The 27,865-nt window shown below is 45.7% G+C and overlaps 1 protein-coding gene across 4 annotated transcripts in view; it reads left to right on the top strand.

The window, feature by feature from the left end:
• The window catches only part of NUP153 (nucleoporin 153), a 109,952-nt gene that overhangs the window by 62,096 nt on the left and 19,991 nt on the right, over positions 1-27,865 (top strand). For 3 of the 4 annotated variants that reach the window (XM_056521237.1, XM_056521235.1, XM_056521234.1), the window contains 7 exons: positions 3,000-3,114; positions 6,658-6,792; positions 8,196-8,294; positions 16,378-16,462; positions 24,968-25,090; positions 25,773-26,369; positions 27,224-27,415. In XM_056521237.1, the coding sequence (XP_056377212.1) occupies positions 3,000-3,114; positions 6,658-6,792; positions 8,196-8,294; positions 16,378-16,462; positions 24,968-25,090; positions 25,773-26,369; positions 27,224-27,415 (1,346 nt within the window). The remainder of the gene's footprint in view (positions 1-2,999; positions 3,115-6,657; positions 6,793-8,195; positions 8,295-16,377; positions 16,463-24,967; positions 25,091-25,772; positions 26,370-27,223; positions 27,416-27,865) is intronic. The other variant, XM_056521236.1, reaches the window with a different exon arrangement.

Raw genomic sequence — 27,865 nt, 5'->3', positions numbered from 1 at the left:
GAGGGGCATTTTCAATTCGTAGCCCTCCCCTTTGGTCTGGCCACTGCTCCTCTGGTCTTTACCAAGATCCTTGCGCTAAGTGATAGCCCTGTTGTGGTCCAGAGGAGTCTCAGTGATCCCTTAGTCTTAGTGAGCCTTGATGAGAAGGATGACCTTCTCATCAAGGCTCCCACCAGAGTCCAGACCCTGGAGAGTGTGGATCTCACTCTCTCCAGACCCTGGATCGCTACGGGTGGATGGTCAACCGGGACAAGTCTGTCCTCTCTCCCACCCAGTCTCTGGTCTTCTTGGGACTTCAATTCAACACTGCCTTTGCCCGGATCTGCCTTCCGCCGGACAAACGTCTGACTCTCCTGTCAGGAGTCCGCTCCCTTCGGGCCCAGGTCCCAGTTTCCATCCGCATTTGCATGGAAGTCTTGGGTCGGATGGTAGCGTACCCTTTACCCAGTTTCATTACCGCCCCCTTCAACTGGCGATTCTCTCTCGATGGGACAGATCTCCTCTGTCTCTCGATCGCTAGATTGCTCTCCCTCTTCGGATCAGTCAGTCTCTGCTCTGGTGGCTCCGCTCCCCCCTTCTTCTTCAGGGGTGATCATTTCTTGCCCTCCACTGGCATGTAGTTACAAGGATGCCAGTCTGTCGGGCTGGGGCGGTGTGTTCAGGGACTGGACGGTTAAAGGCCTCTGGTCTCCCCGGGAAGCCCTTCTTCCTATAAACATTTTGGAACTGAGGGCGATTCTTCTTTGTCGTCTTCATTGGAAGTCCCTGCTTCAGTCCCGCCCTGTCCGCGTTCAGTCGGACAACGCCACAGCCGTGGTGTACATAAATCGGCAAGGCGGCACTCGCAGTTCAGCAGCCATGGCCGAGGTGACAAAGATTCTCATCTGGGCGGAAAACAAGGTTCCGGACATTTCGGCGATTCACATTCCGGGTGTGCTCAACTGGGAAGCAGACTCCCTCAGCCGACCCCGGCGAGTGGTCCCTACATCCAGATGTCTTCGCACCGATCTGCGACCTCTGGGGCATTCCAGACGTGGACCTCTTCGCGTCTCGGCACAATCAGAAGATCCTTCCATTTGTGTCAAAGTCCCTGGACCCCCTGGCTCTAGCCGTGGACGCCCTAGTGATTCCTTGGGCGGGGTTTGCTCTGCCCTATCTGTTCCCTCCCCTTCTGCTCCTTCCCAGGGTACTGAGGAAGCTCAAAGCGGAGGACGTTCCCGCCATTCTGGTAGCTCCAGATTGGCCACAAATGTCGTGGTACGCCGACGTGGTCAGGCTCATGGACGACACTTAGTCTGGACCTGCTGTCTCAGAGCCCTCTTTGCCACCCCAATTTACAGTCGCTGCATTTGACGGCGTGGCTGTTGAGACCTCGGTTTTGAGGGCCCGCGGTTTCTCTTCCAAAGTCATTCGCACCATGATCAGGGCTCGTAAGCCCTCCTCGGCGAAAATTTGCCACCGTACCTGGCGGTCTTATATTCGTTGGTGTGTAGCTCAGGTCTTGTCGCCTGTTACTTTTTCTGTCCCCCGTCTTCTTTCCTTCTTACAGTCGGGATTGGAACTGGGGTTGTCTCTCAGTTCCCTTAAGGGTCAGGTTTCTGCCCTTTCTATTCTCTTCCAGCGTCCTCTGGCTTCTAATCCTCATGTCCGGACCTTCCTTCAAAGAGTGGCGCATGCTGCCCCTCCTTATCGGTCACCTTCTCCCCCTTGGGACTTGAATCTGGTTCTAGGTGTCCTCCAAGGGGAACCTTTTTGAACCCCTTAGGGAGGTGTCCCTGCACCTCCTTTCTTGGAAAGTGGTGTTTCTTGTTGCTATCACCTCCATTCGGAGAGTGTCTGAATTGGCAGCTCTCTCCTGCTGTTCTCTGTTTCTGGTGATTCACCAGGACAAGGTTGTCTTCCGGCCAGATCCTTCCTTTTTGCCCAAGGTTGTTTCCGCCTTTCATCTCAATGAGGACGTTGTCCTTCCGTCCTGCTCCTTCTCATCCTAAGGAGCGTTTACTCCACAAACTGGATGTGGTTCGGGCTGTTAGGTCCTACCTCTCTCACTAATTCGTTTTGTCAGTGTTCTTCCTTTTTCGTCCTTACGGAAGGTCGTCATAAAGGACAACCTGCTTCCAAGGCCACCATTTCTCAGTGGATCCGGTCTGCCATTTCGGAAGCCTATCGCTGTAGGGGGAAGATTCCTCCCTTCAGGGTTGTGGCTCATTCTACCCGTTCTGTTGGGGCAATCTTGGGCTCTCCAGAACAAAGCCTCGGCCTCACAGATTTGCAAGGCGGCTACCTGGTCGTCTTTGCACACTTTCTCGAGTTTCTACCGGGTTCATACCTTCACATCGGCTGATGCTAGTCTGGGCCGTAAAGTGCTGCAGTCGGCAGTGGAACAGCCGTCTGCCTGACTGTTTATCTGCCCACCCAAGGGACGGCTTTGGTACGTCCCATGGTCTGTGTCCCCCAATGGAGCCGATAGAGAAAAGGAGATTTTTTAACACTTACCGTAAAATCTTTCTCGAAGGATCCATTGGGGGACACAGCTCCCGCCCTTTTGGGTTTCTCTTTGGTTCTCTGTCCGAGGGTGTGTTCAGTTATATTTTTTCTTCTGGTTCTCGGACAGTTGGTGTTTTTTCCTTGACCTGTCGGTCTTCTCCTATTACTCTGGTACTAAAACTGATTAGCTCAGGGCCTGGAGGCGGGTATATCCTGCTGGGAGGAGCCGACTTTTTTGTTGCCATAGTGTCATAACTCCTAGAGACAGCAGCATACACCCATGGTCTGTTTCACCCAATGGATCCTTCGAGAAAGAGATAAAAAAATCTCCTTTTTGCCAGTTTCTTCATGGAGGCAAACTACCGCTTCAGTCCCTCAACGAATATATAGAAAATGAATTCCAAATGTATTTGCTATCTACATGGATTTATTATAATCATAATCATCATTATTATCATTATTATTATCATTATTATTATTATATTACATTATCTATTTTTGCTATTATACAGCTTATCCTACCCCAAGTTCAGTACGCCTGCATCCAATGGCTTTCCATCTGGAAGAGGTGGAGGCAAAATGATGAGGGAGAAAGGATCTCATTATACAACAAAGTCACAAGAAGAGGTAGGTTTTTATTAGTTTATTTTTTATTTTTTATGTAACATGGCTTAACCCTTAGATAACATCAGGCATCAATGTTTGCCCTAGTCATCTGGGACTTAACACTCCAAGATGTACGTTTACACACAGGTGCACTAAGTGGCTATGATGCGCGTGCAAAAGCTGCACTTCATAGCGGTGAGTGACTGCTGCTATCAATAGCTGGACACACCACCACTAATGACAGGGAGCAGCGATCCCGCCACTGCCAATCATTAACCTTTTTACATGCCATGATCAATGCCATTCAGTGTCTGTATAGTTTTTAATCCATTATACAAATGAACTCGGGGTTCACTGGACAGCTGCATTGTAATCGCTTACCTGCAGCTGGATTGCCCTCTGCCTCAGCCTAGGGCTGGGCGGTATACCGGTTCATACCGAATACCGACATTTTTGTGCTGCACGATATGAATTTTAACCCATCCCGCAATACCGGTTTGGCCCAGCTCTGCGAATGAGCCCAGCGCTGCGCTGTCCCCACATCGGGGAACTAATCACAAGTCACCCGCGAGCGCTGTTCTGCCCCCCCAATTATTTATCAGCCCAGTTCTGTCCCCATCGGGGTAAATACTGATGTCACCCGCATGCACTTCCCTCCTCATCCTCATTTTTGTTGCGGCCGCCGTCGCTGACACTCTATACCAGTGGTCTTCAACCTGCCGACCTCCAGATGTTGCAAAACTACAACTCTCAGCATGCCCGGACAGCCGTTGGCTGTCCGGGCATGCTGGAGTTGTAGTTTTGCAACATCTGGAGGTCGGCAGGATGAAGACCACTGCTCTATATTGTGTGGTATCCCGATGCCTGGGCTGCAAAAAATAAACAAAATAAACTTTAACTCCCCTCCCGTTGGTCCAGTACCGGCCTCATCTGCTTCCTAATGAATGGAACGTTGGACAGCAGTCAGCCTATCATCGGACGCAGCGATGTTCCGCCTCGACCGCTGATAGGCTGAGCCCACTGTCTTGTAAGAAGCCGCCCAGAGCTTCTTACATGACAGTGGGCTCAGCCTATCCGTGGCCGAGGTGGAACATCGCTGCGGCCGGTGATAGGCTGACGGCTGTCCGACGTTCCCGTCTCTAGCGTAAGGCCGACGTCTGAACATGTGTGAGTTTATTTTGTTTACCTTGTGTCTGCGCCGGCAACAAACAGCATTAGGAGGGCAGTGGGTGACATGTGAGTATTTACCCCGATGGGGGCAGCGCTGGGCTGATAATTTTTGTTGGGGGGTGGGGGGGGGGGCAGAATAGCGCAGCGCTGGGCTGATAATTAATTTAGGGGGGAGGAAATACCGTGGAACCGAAAGTTTAAAAAAAATACCGTGATACGCAGATTTGGTCATACCGCCCAGCCCTACCTCAGCCATGGACTGACGGTTACACTGTATAATGCTAATCCCCTATGGGTACTTAAAAAGTAGGTGAAATTGGGGGGTTGGAGCAATTTTTTTACTTTTTGTGTTTTTTTTTGTTTTTTTGTTTTTTTTGTGCACTTTACAGTAAACCTGACAAGTAATTTTCATTCTGTGGGTCAATACATGCTTTTCTGTTATTGTAATTCTTTTAAAATCACTATCTTTCTATGTTAAAAATTGTAATATTCTTACCTCCTATAACTTTTTTTTACATTTTTCTATGTGCGGTGCTGTATCAGGGCTTTTTTTATGCCGTGATTTCTAGTTTTTATCGGGTTAAGTTTGTTTTAATGGAAACTTATTTTGTTTTTTTTTCTCCTGCTTTATGAGGTCACAAAAAATCTGATTCTGGCATTTTATGTTTCCGCATTATGAATACAGTAAATGTAAAAAAATAAACAAATGTAAAATAGAACATTTCCACATGCGGTGATACAAAATATGTTGTTTTTTTTAATGGGAAAATAATGGGGTTTATTTTGTTTTTTGAAGGGAAGGGTGTGTGTATGTGTATAGATATATTATATATACCGTATTAATCGGCGTATAACACGCACTTTTTAGGCTAACATTTTTAGCCTAAAGTCTGTGTGCGTGTTATACGCCGATACACCCCCAGGAAAGGCAGGGGGAGAGAGGCCGTCGCTGGCCGCTTCTCTCCCCCTGCCTTTCCTGGGGTCTAGAGCGCTGCTGTCGGCCCTTTTCACCCCCTGGTTATCGGCGCCGCTGATAGTCAGGGGGAGAGAAGTGGCGCCGACAGCCAGGGGAAGAGAAGGGGCAGCGGCACCCATTGCCGGTGCCGCTGCCCCGTTGCCTCCCCCCATTCCCGGTGGCATAATTACCTGAGTCGGGTCCGCGCTGCTCCAGGCCTCCGTCGTGCGTCCCCGGCGTCATTGCTATGCGCTGAATGGTGCGGCGCATGACGTCAGAGCGCCGCGCCGTGCATAGCAACGACGCTGGGGACGCATGACGGAGGCCTGGAGCAGCGCGGACCCGGCTCAGGTAATTATGCCACCGGGGATGGGGGGAGGCAACGGGGCAGCGGTGCCGGCAACGGGTGCTGCTGCCCCTTCTCTCCCCCTGGCTGTTGGCGCCGCTTCTCTCCCCCTGGCTATCGGAGCCGGCACCGATAGTCAGGGGGACAGAACGGGCAGCGGCGCCGATAACCAGGGGGTAAGAAGGGCCGACAGCAGCACTCTAGAGCCCAGGAAAGGCAGGGGGAGAGAAGCGGGCAGCGACGGCCTCTCTCCCCCTGCCTTTCCTGGGGGTGTATCGGGGTATACACGCGCACACACGCACCCTCATTTTATCATGGATATTTGGGTAAAAAACTCTTTTTACCCAAATATCCTTGGTAAAATGAGGGTGCGTGTTATAGGCCGGTGCGTGGTATACCCCGATAAATATGGTATTTACTATATATAATCTATAATATATTTATTTTTATATATATAATTAATATAAATATAATTAATATAAATATAATTAATATAATTAATATAAATATAATTAATATAAATATAATTAATATAAATATAATTAATATAATATAAATAATATAATATATATAATATAATATAAATAATATAATATATATAATATAATATATATAATATAATATATATAATATAATATATATAATATAATTAATATATATATATATATATATATATATATATATATATATATATATATATATATATATATATATATATATATATATATATATATATATATATATATTTATTTTTCCGCACTTACACAGGTCCCATAAGGGACTATTAATAGCAATTATTTGATTGTTCTGTAATGTTCAGTGCTCTTGCAATCTTTTTGTACTGCCTTGTTGGAGGCATGTAGAAGACCTCCAGTGGACATTTACACTCATCGGACCCTTGCAATTGCTGATAGCAGCCAGATCTCTTCCGCTAGCGAACGTGGCTCTTGCAATCCATAGCCGTGCCGTAAATGTACGATGCTGTATGTGAAGTAACTCGCTGCAGCTACGTACATTTACGGCACATGTCCTTAAGATGTTAAATACTATTGACCTGTCATTTGTACATGGTAATTTTCTGTCTTTCCTATAGGAAGTGGAGGCTCCTGATTTGCCAGAGATATCTCTACCAATATGTTCAACAGCACTTCCCAAAATTTCCTTTGGTCTTCAGACTAAGACAACACCACCTCCTGCTGCTGCTGTTAGTAAATCTGTTTTCAACACAGTAAGTTCATTATTTTGATGCTGGTTTGGTTTTGAAATTGCACAAAAACTATTTGTCACCAGGCTTAGGCTGTTTCCACAAAGGTTTCTTTTTTCTTTTTTTTTTTTCTCAAGTTACAATATTAATCGGTTCCAGGATGACTGTTGTATTTTAAAACTATTGTATGTTGAGACCAGAACTCTATGGAAACCTGGTAATTGGTTCTGAAGCCCCCAAAATCTCATCCAAGAATAGGAATAAGTGAGAATGAAAAAAATGAAGTAGATAACCAATACAGATAAAGCAAGTCTTTACATATAAAAGTAAGAGAGAGCTGCTGGGAGCTTTAAATCACTGCCTATGTAGAGGACAGGAGCTTCTTCAGGGTCCTGTACAGTACACGCAATGTCCTAAAGTAACATGGAGCCGCCCTCACCTAGAGCAGCTATCCCTGGCACAGGTAAATAGTACAGAAAATGTAGTACCTCCCTGTAGTGTAGGGCCACTACCAGAGAGCCAGTCAGTGCATGCACTTCAGGAATACAGGTGTTTTTCCAATGAAATGTCCATTCTGATTGGTCAGTTCTTCCGGGCATTGACATGTTTTGCAGATCTGGACTGTATGTAGCATTGTATGTGGAGTCTGGTTTTAAGTTACTATGGTCCAGAATGTATGTTGAAAATATTGTATGTTGAGGCTATTGTAAGTTGAGGGATCACTGTACTGATCAACAGGAGAAAGTTAACATATCAGTTTCATTGCACAATTGAAGTAGAAATGATCCTGCACACCCATTAAATAGAAGTAGGGTGCCTATTGAAAGATCAATGTCACAGTACTTCTGCCAATTCCTGATGACCTTTCCTTCTTACTATGCATAGATATACATAGATTGGCTGGAAAAATGTCCTGGGTAGACTGAAACCTTGCAATAGGTTTTCGGTGTACACAAACTACCTCTACAGAGTTTATGTACTGTATTTAGTCGATAAAGTTTCCTTCTATATTGACTATGAACTGTCTGTTAATTTGAATTACACAAAGTGAAAAGGTGTAAAATCCCACTGCAATTTGGGGAGCCATGGCTTATTCTTACATGTCTTCTACTGTACAGTGAATAATGGGTGTTTCTCGCCCCCACATATTTTATGTTTTACACTTCATGGTAAAAAAAAGGTGTGCCAATGAACAGTTCAGTTGGACTTGCAAAAACAAGCACTCATGCAGCTTTCAGTGAAAAAAAATAAGAGTAACTGGTCCACTCAGTAGGCAGTGCTTAATATTGCAGCTTATACCTATTCAGTGCAGCAGTTCTACAGTCTGAATTCTCTTAATTTTGAAAAGTAAACTTCAGTAAAAAAAAAATTCAGCTATGCGATTTTGTTTCAAAGCATGAGCTAAAGTATTATTCCTTTCTCTTTAGCCATCACAGGTCATAAATGCCACAAGCAATCCTGAATTCACATTTTCATCTCCCATTGTAAAATCAACTGAATCCAATGCACAATCTCCTGGGTCACCTGTAAGTAATAAAAACTGATGTCACATCATAGTATTACTGCAGTAGTGTTTTACATGTTGAGGACAGATGCTTTGCCATGGATATATGCTTAAACTGTATGCATGGTCTTTTATTGTAAACCCAGTGCTAGGCCAGGGATGTTGTGAACATTTTTTAAAGAAGTATATTAGGAAAACTATTGTTTTGCCAAGATGCACATTTTATTAGAGAACTGCCTTTGAAAATCCCACCACTGGGGCCCCCATACCTCCCGGGACACTGAGTCCCACAGCAGCATGAGTGTGTCCAAAGGTCATGGACACAAGATGGCTGATTGACAAGGCTACATAAGCAACACAGGCTGCAGCAACACTGCTGTAACTCAGTTTTACCAAACATGTGCCTCCACCTGTTGCAATACTACAACTCCAAGCATGCCTAGACAGTCAAAGGATATCTGGGCATGCTGTGAGTTGTAGTTTTGTAAAAGCTGTAGGCACACAGCTGAAGGCAACACTGCTGCAAAAAAGAGTTCTCTGAACTCTGTACCTACAACTATTCCAACACTAAAAGTCCCAGTGTTACAGGACTTACAAAGGATGTAAGTTACACTCACCATATTGTCTTTGGTAGAGTACAGGCAATCTCTAATAATTAGTCAGTGTACAGCATAAAACCAGAGAGGAAAGTGTTAGAGCAGGGCTGCCAGGCTCCCAAGAGCAGTGAGTCAGCATAGTGAGGGAGGAGTCATCACAGTGTAGGGAAGAGGGGGACACGCCCCCTTCCTTTGGGCAGATGAAACATTGAGCAGCTGTAATATGCTATTTGTTTGTGAAATACCGGTGATAGATACATAAAAATTATAAGTACATGGTAAAAAAAGGTGTGCCAATGAACAGTTCAGTTGGACTTGCAAAAACAAGCACTCATGCAGCTTTCAGTGAAAACTGAACGTCTTTTTTTTTTTTTTTTTTTTTTTTTTTTTTGGGGATCTGACCCGTACGCTTTAAGCAGTTTGTTTTAGTTTTAGTTGAAAGAAGCTTGGGCCTCTTTCACACTTGAGAAGTGCCCTAGGTTCTCTTTATATGTTAAAGGAAACTGTCATCCTGTTCAACCACACTAAACCCATTACACCGGGTTATAGTGTGGCTGAACAGGAGACCGATGCGGTCTTCAGAAGGACTGGGCGCCGGACTAAAGGCATGTATATTAGTCAGAGAATCCGCATCAGTCTTCTGTTCACCCACACACTAACCTGGTGTATTGGGTTTAATGTTGGTTAACTGGATGACCGTCTTCCTTTAACATACCAGCAGAAAGGCATGAGAATGTATATCGCTGCATATTGGCCCCAAAAAAGATCCAATCAGCAAATGAACAAGCGTTTTCTGATCGCTGTCACCAGTTATTGGTAATGTGTGTTCTCAAGAACGCTCATTGGCCCAATAGTCAGTCTTTCTAAAAAGGCCTTGGGCTGTATTCACACATTTAAGTTCTTAATTGCAGCTATTGAATACAAAGCCAGGAATGTAGTTAAAGACAGTCTCTTTCCTTTTGGCTTTGTACTTCATAATTGCAATTAAAAACATTAACATCTAAACCCTTAAATGGGCACTCTCATTAAAACTAATTTTTGCTATTGCACTCCTTATGGTAATTAAAAAATATTTCTAATATACTTTGTTTAAAAAAAATTACGTTTTCGATGTTTTATTTGTGCTTAAAGCTCGAGCACATTTTCCCCATCTCATCCACAGATTTTGGACTGAAGTCCAAACACAAAAAGTGCAGCCTGGAGTGCTGAGGTGGTGGTGGTGGTGGGGGGGGGGGGGGGGGGTGGTCCAGCCTCATCCAATCATAGCTCCTCTCACACTCAACTGCCATATGCTGTTGGTTGGACACCGCCCCCTCAGCACTCCAGGCTACACTTTTTGTGTTTGGGCTTTGGCCAAAGTCTGCGTGTGAGATGGGGGGGGGGAGGAATGTGCCCTTGAGTGCTTTTAAGGACAAATAAAACATAAACTTTTTTACAATTTTTTTAAACAAAGTTTATTATAAAAAATTTTTTACCATAAGGAGGGCAATAGCAAAAAATAGTTTTGAATGGTAATTAGATGTGATCATTTGTTATTATTTTTTTTTTTTTTTTTTAAGCTTGCAAAATAAATAAATAAATCATTGTTCATTAGCTGCTACTTATGTACTACAACATATCTCTAATATAGTTTCATTATTATTATTATTATTATTTTTTTTTTTAATATGGTGTAATTTACGTTTGAAAACCGGCCACTAGGGGGTCTCCCTCCAAGTGGCCGGCTGCAGCCTGGCGTGACGTCACGGCTAAATTCGGACTGATGTGGCCGGGCATCGGTCCTTTTCATTCAGCCTGCGCTCGCTCCCTGCCTGTCAATCAGACAGGCAGGGAGCGAGCGCTGAGAGCGCATTGGCACCCTGGCCTCACACAAAGGCCCCACCTCCTGGCATACGCAGCTGCTGCTGGGAGCTGTCAGGGAAATCTGGGAGTTGTAGTGGTAAAACAGCTGGAATCACCCCTGGGAAAGTCTGCCTGGTAAGTGAGCACACTACCAGGCAGACAAGTCATTTTTAAAATGGTAAAAAAAAAAATTTTTAGGCAGGGAGCGGGTTAGGGTAAGATGGGTAATAGACAGGGGAAAAAAATGGTGGGAGCTACCCTTTAAAGAAAACTTGTCATCAGTGTCACCACACTAAGCTGATGCTACAGGCAGTGTGGGTGACACTTATGACAACCATACTTACGTGTCCGTGATCCGTTCTCCTGGTATCTTCATCTGTTTCCTCCGTTGGGTCGGCAGGCTTGGGGCACGGACGGAACTTTGTGACGTCACCGCTGCTGTTACCCTAGGCTTGTCGGGATGTCATAAAGTCCCGCCCATGCCCCAAGCCTACCAGTTGAATGGAGGAAACGGATGAAGGTACCTGGACAATGGGAGCACTGATCGCAGGCTTGTGAGTATGGTTCTCATCCTTGTCACCCTCACTACCTGCCTGTAACATTAGGTTAGTGTGGTGACGCTGATTAGTTTTTCTTTAATTCTCTGTATTATGACAAAAATTGGCCTGTGATGCACTTTAAACCACAGCTGTAGATGTCTGTCAGTAATTATTATTTTTTTATGTTATAAATAACCGGATCTACTGACAAACGCTTGATTGCTACTCCTATTACACAGGAAAATATCGGCTTGTTTAGCCGATTATCGCACATAACAGTACTAAATCACCAATAGGGGACCCAGGTTATTAAATCCTTTCTCCACAGAGCTTTCGCCCCTCAGGGATAAGTTTCCTTTACTAAGGATACCCTTATTAAAACTTCACTTTTATGCCTTCTATTAAAATAATCCAAAAGTGCAATAAACTAATAATGCAAAAAGTGTGTTTTAAAACCACAAAACAAGGATGGAGATTTTATCCATATATATTAAGTATATCATTCAATAGGATATTTTAAAAGACCCTTTATTATATAAATACTTTTTCTTTAGGGACTATCAATTTTTCCTCTATTTAGGTAATTAATCCCTCTCTCCTTCCATCCTGTATTTGCTAATTAATACTTAGAACATTCTAGCATCTCTCAGACATTTAGCCAATCGTGATCATTAGTATACGACTCCTTGAAGGTAGCCTCTTCTATAAAGATCCAAGCACAAGAAGATGCAATAAAGTTAGCATTTATTAATCTCAAGTCACAATACAGTATGCTTCTCAGCACACAGGCGTTCCTCTGCTGACAAGCATGGAAGGCCTGTGCGCCAAAACGAGTACTGTATTGTACCTTGGAGATGAATGTACGCTAACTTAATTGCATCTAATCTTGGTGAGTGCTCTGTCATCTTCTTAATATCATTGCATTGGATTTGACGCCACCACCTGCACCACCTGCACCACCGCCATTGCAGAGTGATGACACTTAACTACTAAAATTGCCTTATAAAGGTGAAGCACAAGATACAGTTTGCTGAAGACAAGCAGACTAAGGACTAGGATTACTGGAGCCATGTCCTGTTATACAATAAGACAAAGAAACTTATTTGGTTAAGATGGTATCAAGCGTGTGGTGGTGGTAACCAGGTGAGGAATACAAAGAGAAGGGTCTTGCCTACAGTTAAATGTGGTGGGAGGGTGATGGTCTGGGTCTGCTTGAGTACAGCTTGTACTGCAGGGTTACAGTTCATTGGGGAAACCATGAATGCCAACATGAACTGTGACATACTGAAGCAGAGCATGATGCCCTCCCTTCAGAGACTGGGCCGCAGGGCAGTATTCCAACATTACTACTCTAACACACTTCCAAGGAGACTGCTGCCTTGCTAAAGAAGCTGAGGCTATAGGTGATGGACTGGCCAACCATATCTCAAGAGCTAAACCCTTTTGAGCATCTGTGGGGGAGCGGAAAGTCTTTAACATCCATCTGTCATCATGGAGGAGTGGAAGAGGACTACAGTGATTACCTGTGAAGCTCTGATGATCTCCATGCACAAAAGACTTAAGGCAGTGTTGGAAAATAAGGGTGGCCAGACAAAATATTGACCCTTTGGGCCCAAATTTCCACTTAGGAGTGTACTCTTTTTTTGTTGACAAGGTTTAAACATTAATGGCTGTGTTTTTGAGGAGACAGAAACATTTTGAGAGGACAGAAAGAAACATTATTACTGTTATACAGGCTATGCACAACAATCCTTTATAAGAAGGTTTGGAAACACTGCAGGTTTGGAAACTTAAAAAAAAAAAAAAAAACTACCGTATATACTCGAGTATAAGCCGAGACCCCTAATTTCAACCCAAAATCCCAGGAAAAGTTATTGACTCGAGTATAAGCCTAGGGTGGGAAATACATCATCCCCCCCTGTCATCATCCAGACCCGTCATTAACATCCTCATCATCCCCTTTTCATCATCCCACACATCCCCCCCTTCATCATCCCCTTATCATCCCACACATCCCCCCCTTCATCATCCCCTTGTCATCATCCCACACATCCCCCCTTCATCATCCCCTTATCATCCCACACATCCCCCCTTCATCATCCCCTTATCATCCCACACATCCCCCCTTCATCATCCCCTTGTCATCATCCCACACATCCCCCCTTCATCATCCTCTTATCATCCCCCCCCCCCCCTTCATCATCCTCTTCTCATCATTCGCCCTCAGTGGTCTTCAACCTGCGGACCTCCAGAGGTTTCAAAACTACAACTCCCAGCAAGCCCGGGCAGCCATCGGCTGTCTGGGCTTGCTGGGAGTTGTAGTTTTGAAACCTCCGGAGGTCCGCAGGTTGAAGACCACAGCGGCCTTCGACATCATCCAGCCCCCTCTCACCCCCTTTAGTTCTGAGTACTCACCTCCGCTCGGCGCTGGTCCGGTGCTGCAGGGCTGTCCGGAGAGGAGGTGGTCCGGTGGCATAGTGGTTCCGGGCTGCTATCTTCACCGGGGGCGCCTCTTCTCCGCGCTTCCGGCCCGGAATAGAGGCGTTGCCTTGACAATGACGCAGAATTACGTTGGCAATGAACGCACCTCTGCGTCGTTGTCAAGGCAACGTGACTATTCTGAGGCCGGGCCCGAAGCGCTTAGAAGAGGCCTCCCCGGTGAAGATAGCAGCCCGGAACCACTATGCCACCGGACCACCTCCTCACCGGACAGCCCTGCAGGACCAGACCAGCTCCGAGCGGAGGTGAGTACTGTACAGAACTAAAGGGGGTGAGAGGGGGCTGGATGATGTCGAAGGCCGCAGTGGTCTTCAACCTGCGGACCTCCGGAGGTTTCAAAACTACAACTCCCAGCAAGCCCGGACAGCCGATGGCTGCCTGGGCTTGCTGGGAGTTGTAGTTTTGAAACCTCTGGAGGTCCGCAGGTTGAAGACCACTGCGGGTGGGGGAGTTCACTCGAGTATAAGCCGAGGGGGGTGTTTTCAGCACGAAAAATCGTGCTGAAAAACTCTGCTTATACTCGAGTATATACGGTACTTTAAAACGGAACACCATCTACTTGTCCCTCAAGAAAATCCACTTGTCCTGGTAGATAAAATAATTTCAACCAAAATAGTCTGTAAATAAGGTCATTAGTTTCTGCACTTTTATTTTTTCCTCCTTGTCCTATAATAGCCATAACTCTTATTTTTCCATCTACAGACCCATATGAGGCTGGTTTTTTGTGGGGAAGTATACTTTGTAATGACACCTTTCATTTTTCCATAACTTATGCTCTGAAACAAAAAAATTGTTTGTGAGGTGAAATTGAAAGAAAAAATGCTAATTTTGGGGTTTTCAGTTTTTTTTGCCATTCACCTTCTAGTCAAACTTACATATTATTTTGAAACTTTAGATCGGCCTGATTACACAAATACCAAATTTGTTTAGTTTCAGTCATGTTTTAATATTTTTTTTATTTTAAAACTTTTTAATAAAAGTAAAAAATTCCTGACCCCCTATAATAATTTTTTTCCGTAAACTGGGCTGTATGAGGGCTCATTTTTTGAGCCGTAATATGCTGTTCGTATCGGTACCATTTTGGCATTGATCAGACTTTTTGAACACTTGTTTACTTAATTTTTTTCTGGGATATGATGTTATAAACGCAATTTACCGTACAGGATATAACATTTTATGTGATATGAAATGTTAGGGTACATTCACACTGGCAGACTTTTTTGCAGGTTTCCTGCTGCATATTTGAAAGGGGGCAGGCTCTTCTCAGCTGTCCACAGCAGATTTTCCGAGGCGGAATTTACGCTGCCAATGGCAACCAATCAGATTGCTGCTTTCATTTTTAGAGACATGTGAAAAATAAAAGATACCATCTGGTTGCCATGGGTCACTGCACCACTCTTCCTCTACACAGGTTTTTTTAATCAGAAAATAAAGTTTATTGTAAGGAAAACAAGGGTATACGAACATAAGGAAAATCGATGCAGCGCAGTGGATCATTTATGCATGAATCTGCTAAGACATATGTGGTATAATGCAAAAATAACATAACAGCCATGGTAGTACAGAATGAATCCTAATGGTTACTGCAATGAGGAAAGTACACAAGACTAAGAGTAAAGAGTTGCACTGGATAGGAGTCAGGTGGGGGAAGAAAGGAGGCAAAGAAAGAAAAACAGTGGGAGACAGCCAGTGCGGTAAGGGGGGGACTGAAAGGGGGAGGAGAGGGGAAAATACTGAGGGCAAAGACAGGGCAAAGTAGCAACTGACCCGCCAATCGCCATTCACAATCGCCCCAGCCTCGGTTGAATTCAGGCTCACTGCAGGGATGGACAACGAATCCAGTGAAGAGATCAATCACGGGAAGGAAACCAGAGCCTTGCTTCACTCTGTAAAGTGGCGTTTCAAGGAAACGCTAGCCAGGGTCTCCAGGTTGCCACAAATGTTGTTGTGGCCCAGAGAGTCCGCAATCAGCTCTTCCATGCGGCAAATGAAAATAATCTCCTGGTACCATTCAGAAACAGTGGGGGGGGAGGGGGTCATTCCCTCTACACAGGTTTTTATAATTTTACCCCTTGGAACCTGGGGGAAGGAAGAGGTGGAGGATGCTGGAGCGGTCAGTCACACCTGCAGATTCTTTTCATCACCGCTGGGATGTCTATTTCCATGCTCAGCTCCCCTTCCAAGGACTTCTTGTCCCTCACGATTCTTCCTTTTTTCAGAGAAGAGATGTTGGAACATGACCTGCCAGCTGGTGAACGAAAACAATTGCCTTGCACCACTCTATTCTGAACCATATAACTTTTTAAAATGTTTTCCCCTATAGAGCTTTCTATAGGCTTGTTTTTTTTCCTCCGATTTGTAATTTTTATTGGTACCATTTTGGGATAATTTTTTTTCTGGTATGTGATCTGAAAAAAAATAACCAATTCTGGCATGTTGGTATCATTTTTTTAATTTATTTATTTATTTATTTTTTCACCATTCATCACATGGTGTCAATGATTTAATAGTTCAGGCATTTCAGCATCCATGTTGTTTTTTTGTGAAAAATTGGGATTGTCAATTCTTCTAAAGTCGCTCTGCCTTTTTAAAGATTTTTTTTGTGTTTTAAGTGTATTTTCTTTCACAGGTTGGCTTTACATTTAGTGTGCCGGCTATGAAAGGGTCATCCTTCTCTTCCCAGACTAGTAAGATGTCAGAAATGACCATTCCTGGTAAGTAGTTTGCTCCCTGCATGTGGTGATTGATTGCTATGTTGTGTAATCTGCATCCAGATGACATGTGATTTTACTGTATTTTAATCAGTACGTTGCTTCATTGCAGACCTTTACGGCAGTCAGTCTATCTCAAAGTGGTGGCAATACACCTTTAATAGCTGTTGAATAAACCTTCATTCAGTAGGCTGTTATCTCTCCTGATCTCCCCATACACATGAACGTGTATGTATTCTTAAAGGGGTATTCCGGGCAAAAACCTCTTATCCCCTATCAAAAGGATAGGGATAAGATGCAGGGATGTGGAAATCCTATCGCCTGACGCCCGGGACAAGTAGTTTTGGGCGCCGGGCAGGTGATTTTTTTTTTAATAGATTTAGACCTATATCAGGCAAGCAGGGACAGATAGACTTCTCCCTTATTTTTCTTTAATGCCGGTGTGAGGTGCAGGAGCCGATGCAAGTCTGCACCTCACATCGGCGCTCAGATTGTATGGAGGGGGCAGTGGCGGCCCCCAGCTGATATCAGTAGCCGGGGGCTGCTGCTCAGAGCCCCCCAGCCGGTGTGAGGCGATCTCAGGGGCGAGGGCAGAGCCCAAGATCGCACGTCTGCAGGATATGATTAAGCCACGCCCCCTCATCCCCCTCCCTCCCGGAGGATGGAGAGCGCAGCTCTGCATAATACAAGAAGACATGGGGAGAATGAGGACGTCCACAGCTCCTCCTTTCCCCACACACAGCATCTCCCTCCCCCCTGCTCTGTCTACACAGGACCTCATTTATCACGGGGAGGTTTCAAGTATTTGCGGGGTAAGTACAGAGCAGGGAAAGGACGTGTGTGAGGAGACTGCACTGCACGGGCTGGGGATTTCACCTCACACAGACGGTGAGGAGGCCGAGCATGCAGGCGGCGGGAAGGGTGGTTGTATATGTATGTAATGTATGATTAGGGGGGTGTATGTATGATGTGTGCATGTGTATATGTGATGTGTGTATATGTGATGTGTGTATGTAATGTATGATATAGGGGGCAGCGGCAGGTGTATGTATGATGTTTGCATATGTATGGTGTATATTTATGGAGTGAGTGTATGTGTATATATGATGTGTGTATGTAATGTATGATGTGGGGGGGGGGTGTATGTATGATGTCTATGTATGATGTCTATGTATGATGTCTATGTATGATGTCTATGTATGATGTCTATGTATGATGTCTATGTATGGTGTCTATGTATGGTGTCTATGTATGGTGTCTATGTATGATGTCTATGTATGGTGTCTATGTATGATGTGTCTATGTATGATGTATGTATGTAATGTATAATATAGGGGGCAGTGGCCGTTGTATGTATATGTGGATGTATGATATGTGTATGCATGTATGTTTTGTACAGGGGTAGACTGACAAGTGCTGCTGCCAGTTGTGCTAATTTTTTTAATTTATTTTTAGTGGCTTCTGGCCACCAGCACTAAATTGCACCCCCAGAATCCCAGCCCCTTCATACGCACCCGCCGACCAAGAGCCCCACGGATGCGCGCAAACACAGCCGAACCAAAACTACAACTTCCAGCATGTTGCACCATAACCTAATCTGTAGAACTATAAAGTGTAACATGCTGGGAGTTGTAGTTTTGGTTCGGGTCAGCTGCAGAGCCAGAGGCTGCATCAGGGCATGCTGCGAGTTGTTGTTACTAACTGTAATTCCCAGTATTCCTTGACACAGCCTATGGCTCTGCAGCTGACACAAACCAAAACTACAACTCCGAGCATGTTGCACAATAACATTAACTGTACTACTATACAGTGCAACATGCTTTATCAGGGCATGCTGGGTGTTGTAGTTATCTAGTAACTAAATGCAACTTCCAGCATTTTCTGACACATAAATTAGAGTAAATAAAATGCACCACATAAACTGGAGAAGCAGAATCCCCCATCAACCCCCCCCCCCCCAAGTAACACAGCGCAGTTCACTGTTATCCAATCAAAAGACTCCATATATAAGTCCCCATGAAGACTGAAAAAGTGATTAAAATATTTTAAGTGCTTATATGTGTGAATAAGCCCCTTTCCTAATAAAAGTTCCGATAATAACAACAGATCATGTCACACAAGATTACCCTCAACCCTGTATATGGAAAAATTGGCGTTATAGGAGTCAGATGGGGGGGGCACAATTTTCTGTGGTTGCCTCGGGTGTAAAAGGAGCTAGCTACGATCATGGCATGCTGCGATCACCGTGACCGCTATTAAACCATTAGATCACTGCTGTCTAAGTTGACAGTAGTGTCTAAAGGGATCTTATATCCATCCCTGGTGGTCTAGTGGGGGGGATCGTACTATTTTGTTTAAAATTATTTTATCTACCAGGACAAGTGGATTTTCTTGAAGGACAAGTAGATTGTGTTCCGCTTTAGTCCCTTGGACAAGTAGTTTATTTTTATTTTATTTTTTTTAATTTCCACACCCCTGAGATGTCTGATTGCGGGGGGCCCGCCGCTGGGACCTCCCCACGATCTCCCTGCAGCAGCCGTCATGCCACGCCCCCTGCATTCATGTCTACGGGAGGGGGCGTTGCGGGCGTTACGCAAAATATCGCAAATTCGAATATGGGCAATGCCGCTCATAACTACTTTTCACCTCCTTACTAAACGTGCGAGCCAGGAGGTCATGCAGCTGCTCCTCTCCTGGTTGCGCGCTGCTGGGAGCCATTCCCTCTCACTTTCATGCCTAGCTCAACCACCCCCCCCCTCCCCGCTGCAGGGTCGGTGACTCTCTCTGTAGGACGGGACCACTCTGTTCCGGCCAGAACTCTGCTCCTGAGGCAGAACCCGACGGGAGCTTGTTTGTCCGACCTTCAACTGTCCCCTGCCTCAGAGCTGCACAACGAATAGCAGGTGCTTCTATAACACGCTGCTATGTGCTACGCTGCTCCAGGAGCTCTTTGCAGGGCGCCCTGCGCCCCATGCTCCCTTCCAGCCTTAGTGCATATATTTTCCCACAAAATAAAAATAAGATACTTTTTATTAATAAAATAAAAATAAATTAAAAATATATGTGTGTGTGTATATATCTATATCCATAAAATAAATATAAAAAAGTGTGTGTGTGTATTCCTTGGCCACTCACACAGTGAGGTTTGGCTCCCCCTTGAGGCCCACACTCGCTTGAGGTGTCCCTCTGGCATCCCTAATCCTGCCTTCATGGAGCATAGGAGATGCTCAGGTTTCTTTTGGGATTCCGCATCTGTCGGGTCTGCCGGCCTCCCATCCTCGGGGTGTTATGGCAGGTCATGCTTTGATTTCCTTCTCCACAGGCTAACTCATCCGCGGCTAGTGCTCTGGTTCCCCACATTCAACTGTAGGTCTCCTTTGGAGTATTCGTGCGTGGACATGGTTTGGTCCTGATATCATTATGCCAGACATTAGTCTCGCATGTCATGGTTGCCGAGTCTGTGGCTGGCGCTCCGGTACCCCACTGCTGGGGTGAGGTGTCCGAAGGAATGTTCCGTTGTATACTATGGACCCAAGCCAGACAGTGGTCTGCATGGCTTCCTCTGCCATCTGTCACATATCACACGGCTGATGTATGTGCGGCTGGAGTTCCGGTGCCTCACTACTGAGCGAGGTGTCCGATGGAGTGACCTGTTGTCTTCTATGGACCCATACCAGTAAGCCAGACATGGTTTTCTAAATCGCCTATCACGCGGTTGGTATAGCTGCAGCTGGAGTTCCGGTGCCTCATTACTGCGAGGTGCCCGACGGCATAACTTGTCCACTATGCACCCATACCAGTAAGCCAGACACTGGTCTGCATGGTTTTCTCTGCCGCTTGTCACACATCACACGGCCGATGTATCTGCAGCAGGAGGTCCAGTACCTCACTACTGAGCGAGGTGTCGATTGAGTGACCTGTTGTCTTCTATGGACCCATACCAGTAAGCCAGACAAGTCTGATGGAGTTACCTGTTGTCCTCGCTGGTCCCACACTGGTAAGCCGGACAGTGGTCTGCATGGTTTCCTACACCACCTGTCACACATCACATGGCTGATGTAGCTACGGCTGGACTTCCAGTACCTCACTACTGTGTGAGGTGCCCGTCGGAATGCCTTGTTGTCTACTATGAACCCATACCAGTACGCCAGACAGTGGTCTGCATGGTTTCCTACACTGCCTTTCATCGGCGGATGCATCTGCGGCTGGCGTTCTGGTGCCCCACTGCCGTGCGCGTTATACGTAGAACTGAGCGTCCTGCGGACCTTATCGGAGGACAGGGCTGCATTCCACAGGTCCTCAGCCTTCCCCTATCTCTAAGGGGGGGGGGGGGTTTCTATCCATGTCTCCTGGTGGAGGTTCTGGAAGAGGGTCCCTATAGAGGCACAGGCTTCATACCAGTCAGTCCTCGATTGTTGGGTCTTCTACGCCACCAGTTCGCCCGTTGGATAGGCCGCACTCCAGTTCCTCGCTTTCTGTGGGAGGTTGAATGGAGTGACCTTGTGCGCTCAGGGATTCTATTCGACGGGTCGACGGTTTTCCACATGGCCTCCTACTAAGTTGGGTCATCTACCATACTCTTTTCACACCGTGGACTGTGGTTCTGGTATAACCCACTGCAAGGGGTAGTTGTGAGTGAGTCTCCTCGAGTGGCTCCGTGGCGTTTCTACAATGCACCACATGCTGGTATGTATGGTTCCCTATTTTACCAGATTCCTCTCGGCATGCGTGTTACTGTCTAAGGCTGGGATCTCACTTCGCTGTGTGTTTCCGTATACAGGACCTGCGTGGCCATGGTCCCTAGGCCACATGAACAGACACTGTCTATATGCTTTTCTGGTCCACCAGGTCACCTCCTCCGTTTCTGCCGATCGCGGCTGCAGTCCTTTTGTCTCTCCAGGTGACCTTCTGCAAAGTGTATCTTTGAGATCATGGGACCTTTTCTACCTGTAAGGTCAAACTGTGTCTGCATGTTTCCTGCTCCACATACATTCCTTTTCTCTTGATTCTGCGCCTGCAGTCTTGGTGTGAGGCACCATTAGTAAATCAGTTTTTTTTATTTATTTATTTTTTCTGCAGGCTCCAGGGACTTTCTCAGCAACAGCAGCATCACTCTGTTCCCCTTCCTAAGGTTGCAGTGTTGGTCTGCTACAGGCATACCTTCCTTCCTGCAGGTCCCTTGGATGTCTGCGGTTTCTTTTGTGTCTGCAGTCTTGGTACCCCACTACTTTCGTGAGGTACAATGTCTGTGTCCCTCCATATAAGGCTGCTCTGTCAGTGTTGGGCCCACCTTCCCTTCTGTTCGGTGAGGTGTGCCTCGGGGCTTCCTGGGATTTTGTTTCCGCAGTTCTGTTGAGCACTTTGGTTCTGGCATGGTGCAGTTCGGCCCCTCCCTATACCTCCAGGTACCTCTGAGTTTTCTGTCCTGGGTGGCTCAGGCACCTACTCTTCTGCTTGTCATTGTCCGGACTGGCTCTCCGTACGTCTTGTATGTTTGCCCAGGTCCAGTGTACAGGATTCCTTTCCCCCTGGGGACACGAGGTGGCTCCTCCATACGGCGATAGGTTGTCACTGGGGCCTGGGGGCTACATTCTCTCCGTCCTGGTCCGTGGCTGTGGGGCATCATTTCCCTACTTCTACTGTGCCTGGCACACTTCCCTTTCCACAGGGGGTTTGGGTACCAGGGTGCTTGGCATGGTCAATACCTGAGTTTCATCTTGGTCCCCCTTGTTTTTCCTTCTCTAGGGGGACTATTTTTATTCAGCTTTTTCTGCCGCCAAGCTGGGGGTGGGGGTATCTGGCTGGGCCCTTGTTTTTTGCTGGGAGCGATCACCAGGGGTTTTTTTTTTTTCCCTGTCTAGGCTTGTGTGCTTACTGTGCACCTTTGCAGCCTGGCTCTTTTTGTTTTTGGTTATCTACTGCTGCTCACACAGCCTTGACTCTCTCTCCTCTGTTAGAGGAGTTTATATAATCTTGTATGGCCGGCGACAGCTGGTCTAGCCACAGTCTGTTGTTCGGGACCTGCCATTGCTCTTCTCCTCCCTTCGCAAAATCTCCCTGGAAGGGTGTGTTCTTCCTTCCCGTTTGTCTGTGTCAGTTGCACGGCACTGTCACCACAGTCTTCTGGAATAACTTTCGTGTGGCCAGAACCTGAGGGTCCCGGCTGGGTCCTTCTTTGTTTCCCCCTCCGTTCCCGCTCTGGCTGGCTGTTTCTTCGGAGTGCTCTGGTCCGCTCGGACCACTGGGATCCAAGACTGGTTAGTCCTTGGCTTGGTCTCTGTCCTGGATCCTGTGGTATGCCTTCCTTTCTGGTGGCTCTTCCGGTCCTTGGGCCTTGTTTGATTGAGGTCTCGGCATGTGTAGTGATCCAGCCCAGGCTCCTCCACGATCTCTCTGTGGGGTGATCGTTCTGTACTTCACTTCTTCTTCACTTTTTCCACAGTGAAGTTTGTCATCCGGAGAGTTTTCGCGGACGTCTGTTTTCCTTACTCTTCATGTATGAGTCTTCCAGGTGACTCAGGAGCCTCCATTTCCCATATCAGCAACTCCAGTGTTCTGGGATGTTCCCTTTCGGGGTGTTCCGCTTGTTCCTTGGCCATTTGATTTGCAAGTTAGTCTTCCAGGTGGATCAGACCTCTCTAGTTTCCTTGTCGGTCTCTCCGGTGCCCGGGATGCCCCTTTTCTGGGCGATCCGCTCTTTCGTCGTTCGAGGTTCAGTCCTCTCGAGTTAGAGGGTGTTAGTCATCCGGATTACACCTGCCCGGCTACTGTCTCCTTCCAGGTACTCATGGTGGGCCCCTGGGACAGGGGTATGTGAGGCTGCAGCTGTTTAGGTCTTTGTTCTCATGCACCTGGCCTTTCTTGTCTCTCTTTATGGCCCTTGGACGGGGGGATCTTCCGGGAGACCAAATTCAGGGCCTAGTTGGTCTCTGGCCTGGGGACTCGTCCACAGGCCTTGTGGACACGTGAGTTTGGTCTCGGGACGGATTCCTTTTCTCTGGTGGTTTTTTTTTCCCCCACCCTAGGGGACTTCTTTGATACGTCCTATCAGTATGGTGTCCTAGGGCTGGGCGGTATGACCAAATATGTATATTACGGTATTTTTTTTTTAACTTACGGCGGTTCCACGGTATATAACAGTATTTTCTAACACCCCCGCCCCAATCGTGACCCGCGCGCGGTATTCGGCTTCCCCACCCCCTCAAAATCATGTGACCCGCCAGCACTGTTCTGCTCCCCCCAATTAATTATCAGCCCAGCAGGGTACTACTCACATGTCAAGCACTGCCCTCCTCCTCTTTGTTGGGGGCTGCTGGCGATGGAACTCGCTGTACGCCAGTGGTCTCCAACCTGCGGACCTCCAGTTGTTGCAAAACTACCACTCCCAGCATGCCCGGCCAGCCAACGGCCAGTGATAGGCTGAGCCCACTGTCATGTAAGAAGCCGGCTTCTTACATGGCAGTGGGCTCAGCCTATCACTGGCCGGGCAGGGCATCGCTCCGGCCGGTGATAGGCTGACGGCTGTCATCGTTCCAGTCCCCTGCGTGCGGCCGAGGTGGGTGAGTTAAAAGTTTATTTTCTGTATCTTTTGCAGCCCGGGCATAGGTATACAGCGTACAGCAGTGGTCTCAAACCTGCGGACCTCCAGCTGTTGCAAAACTACAGCTCCCAGCAAGCCGTTGGCTGTAGTTTTGCAACATCTGGAGGTCTGCAGGTTGGAGACCAATGGCGTACATTATAGAGTTCCAGCGCCCGGCGGCCCCCAACAAAGAGGAGGGGACACCGCACCCACCCACTTCAGAGATTCTTTTCTAGATTCTTTCGGACATGTCCTTGGTTGGCTTGTCCTACTGCTTTGTGACAAAACTGGTTACCTCACTTCCAGTGGCGGGTATATCCTGCCAGAGAGGAGCCAACTTTTTTTTTTTCCTAGTGTCAGCGCCTCCTAGTGGCAAGAGCATATACCAATCAGTAAGGTGTCCCCAATGAAGGCTGAGAGAGATTTTGCGGGGAGTACAAAAAAAATCTCCTTTTTGTCCTAGGGAATGTATGTAGTATGGCATTTTGGTCAGGACAGGCAAAGCAACACGCCCCCTCAATGCAGCTCTAGGAGAGCCGGAGAGCTGCACTTGGCAATCTTCAGCGCTCCTATAGAGCTTCATTACGGTGGCTGACACACTCCATTTAGGAAGGTTGGGGCCCCATACTGGTTCGGACACAGAGTACCGCTTTAATGAACATTTATCTATTTGATTCCAAATCTTGTTCTTCCCGATCACAGATAATGTTTGCCTATTTTCTGTCTGAATTGTTAATTGTTTTTCTTTTCCTCTTCTTACTAGAATAGTGAGACAAACATCCAGCACTGAAATAATAATTTTTTAAACTACAACACAAACTAGACTTTTGCATTGCCTTCTTAAAGATCAAGATAATTTGTCTGCGCTTGTACCAAAATTGAATAACTTATTGGCTAAAAATATATATTTTTTTCCTTTTCTCACGTAGTTAAATCTCCCGTTGCTATAAATAACAGCAGCGTGAAGAAGACAGAAGAGGAATACAGTGGATTCTGTAAACCTGCAAAGACTTTAAAAGAAGGAAGTGTGCTTGATGTTCTGAAAAGTCCAGGTGAGAAAAGTAAAGGACATGAACTGTTGTTAACACAAAAGGGGATGTCTAGGATTAGAAAATCTGCTTTCTTGCAAAAACAGCACCACTCCTGTTCTCAGGTTGTCTGTCTGATATTGCAGCTTGGCTCCATTGAAGAGAATGGAGCAGATTTATCAAAACCTGTGCGAAGAAAAAGTTGCCCAGAGCAACTGAGCAACTTTTCTCTGGGCAGGTTTTGATAAATCTCCCTCTATGTAATGTAAGGAGCATGTTTCTTTGCCATTGGCTAGTCAGCTAAGTGTCCAAGACCTGCCAATTTATAAAGCCCCTTTATTTGAAATTTGCTTCTGCACCTGTTAACTCTCTCCCCCCTCTCCCCCCCCCCCCCCCCATGTTAAAGGAGATCTGCACCTGGAGGACAGCACCTGAAGGTTTAAAGGAGATATGTAGTGCTCTGAACTTTATCCCCTATCCAAAGGTTAAGTTTTAGATCTCGGGGGTCCGAGCGCTGCTATACCCCTACCCCCCCCAGTGTACAGGAAAGGGGGTGTTCCGTCCCTGCATGAGTGTTATCAGACAGGAAAAAAGCAAAAACTTTATAGGAAAGAAAAACTCACGCACACAAACACACTCCTATCTATTTTGCTTCAATCAGATGTTTTGTAGTAGTAGTTTGTCCATTTTCTATATTGCACTCTAGGTTTTTCCACTTCAAGTTCCCAACAGACTTCAACCACAGCTACTCCTTCCAGAAGCACATCATCTCCACTTGTGAAGACTCCTGCAGCTTTTGGTGAAAGCAGTAAACAGGCTTTGGGGATTTGGTATTGCAGCAAATGCCTTAGTGATAACAAAGCATCGGACAGTAAATGTGCATCTTGCAGCACATCAAAAGAACTGCTAACTAGAGACCTAAAGGAGTCGGCCACTTCAACATCAAGCAGCCCTGTTGAAAACACAAGTTTGACAAGTGTGCAAGGATTTGGAGACCAGTTTAAAAAAGCTCCTGGAACGTGGGATTGTGATACTTGTTTAGTACAGAACAAACCAGAATTTACAAAGTGTGTAGCTTGTGAAACTCCCAAGCCCGGGACTGGAGTTAAAGCTGCCTTGCTACTATTACCCACAACAAAGTCTGATAAACCCACAGTTTCCTCTGACAGTGGTTTAACATCTGCAAGCCTTAAGTTTGAGGAATTGGCCAGGAAACCTATCGGATCATGGGAGTGTGATGTGTGCCTTGTGCAGAATAAAGCCGAAGAAATAAAGTGCATTGCCTGCACCACTCCTAAACCAGGTTAGTAAAAATCTGCATTACTGTGTACAAAACAGAACAAGGCAATGAAGACCCATTTGCACTGGCTGATTAGTGTCACTGTGTTGAGTAGTGAGAGTGTACAGAAAGATCAATGATACGAGTTCTTATTGTTTATCTGTTTGGCTACCTTACGCATCATTTTCAGCAATGGCATAATCTGTAAATGCTGCGGATGACCTTTACAGTAGCTCACAGCTGTTGAGAGAACAGACACTGGGCGGCACTGATGCCTTATGGTCCTGCCCTCCAGCAGTGAGGATCATGCTGATGGAAATGTTGTTTAGATCCTATCCACCAATTTTTAAATCAATCTTCTATTATTTGGCTGTTTATGGTGTAAGAATGTCTTTCTCTTGATCCAGCAGTTCAGCAGTTTCATTTTATTTGTAAGAATACTACAGTGTCTAATGCTATTCTTGCGCAATTTGTTTAACTTTCATTCACATCAATGGGAGTTGTGTAAATGGTGTAGCACTAGGAGCTACACGGTTTATGTAACTGGGATTTATGCAAGGATCGCAGCTCAGCTATGCAGTCAGCTCTTTTCGGCTACTGACCATCTACAGTTGTGGCAAACAAACCAGAGTTGGCCATCTTTTAGGTTCTTGGGAAAATCTCTTTAAGGGTACATTCCCACACGGCGTATTTGCTGCGTATTTGCTGCTGCGTATTTTATTTTCTCTGTTGAAGTCAATGGGTAGGAAAATACGCAGCAAAATACGCCGTGTGGGAACGTACCCTAAGAAATTAACATATAGCTCACATATAATTGCCCACATTTTAGTGGTGCAAAAGAAAAACAATATCATTAATGCTTTTTATTTTACATTTAGGAACTTCAACTCCTGTAAGTACTTCTGCAGCTTCTGTACCAGCAACTCAGAATCAACTTGGATTGTTAGATCAGTTTAAGAAAGCAGCTGGAACCTGGGACTGTGATGTGTGTTGTGTAAATAATAAACCGGAAGCTGTAAAATGCATCGCCTGCGAGAGTGCCAAACCAGGAAGCAAACCGGAGTTAACAGGTGGGAGTTAAAAGCAATTTACTTAACACCTTAAAGTTTTTCAGTTTTTGCACTTATGATTCTTAGAAGGGGAGGAGTAAAAAAAAAAAAAAAACTTTGTTTTCCACCAACAGACTATATGAGGGCTTGTTTTATGCACTACCAATTTTACTTTGTAATGACTTCAGTCATTTCACCATTAAATCTATGGCTAAACCAAAAAAACAAATTTTGTGGGACAAAATTGAAAGAAAAAAAAACACCATTTTGTAATTTGTAGTGGCTTCCATTTCTGCACAGTGCACGTTTCAGTAAAAGTGACACCATATCTTTATTCTGTAGTTTCATACGGTTACAAGGATACCCAGTTTATGTAGGTTTTATTTTATTTAACGGTTTAAAAAAATTATAACTACATGCACCTAAATAAGTATGTTAAAAATTGTCATCTTCTGACCCCTATAACTTTTT

The sequence above is a fragment of the Hyla sarda genome, chromosome 5, assembly GCF_029499605.1.
Source record: "Hyla sarda isolate aHylSar1 chromosome 5, aHylSar1.hap1, whole genome shotgun sequence".
In the NCBI taxonomy this organism is placed as follows: Eukaryota; Metazoa; Chordata; class Amphibia; order Anura; family Hylidae; genus Hyla; species Hyla sarda.
This window is presented reverse-complemented; position numbering and strand designations above follow the sequence as displayed.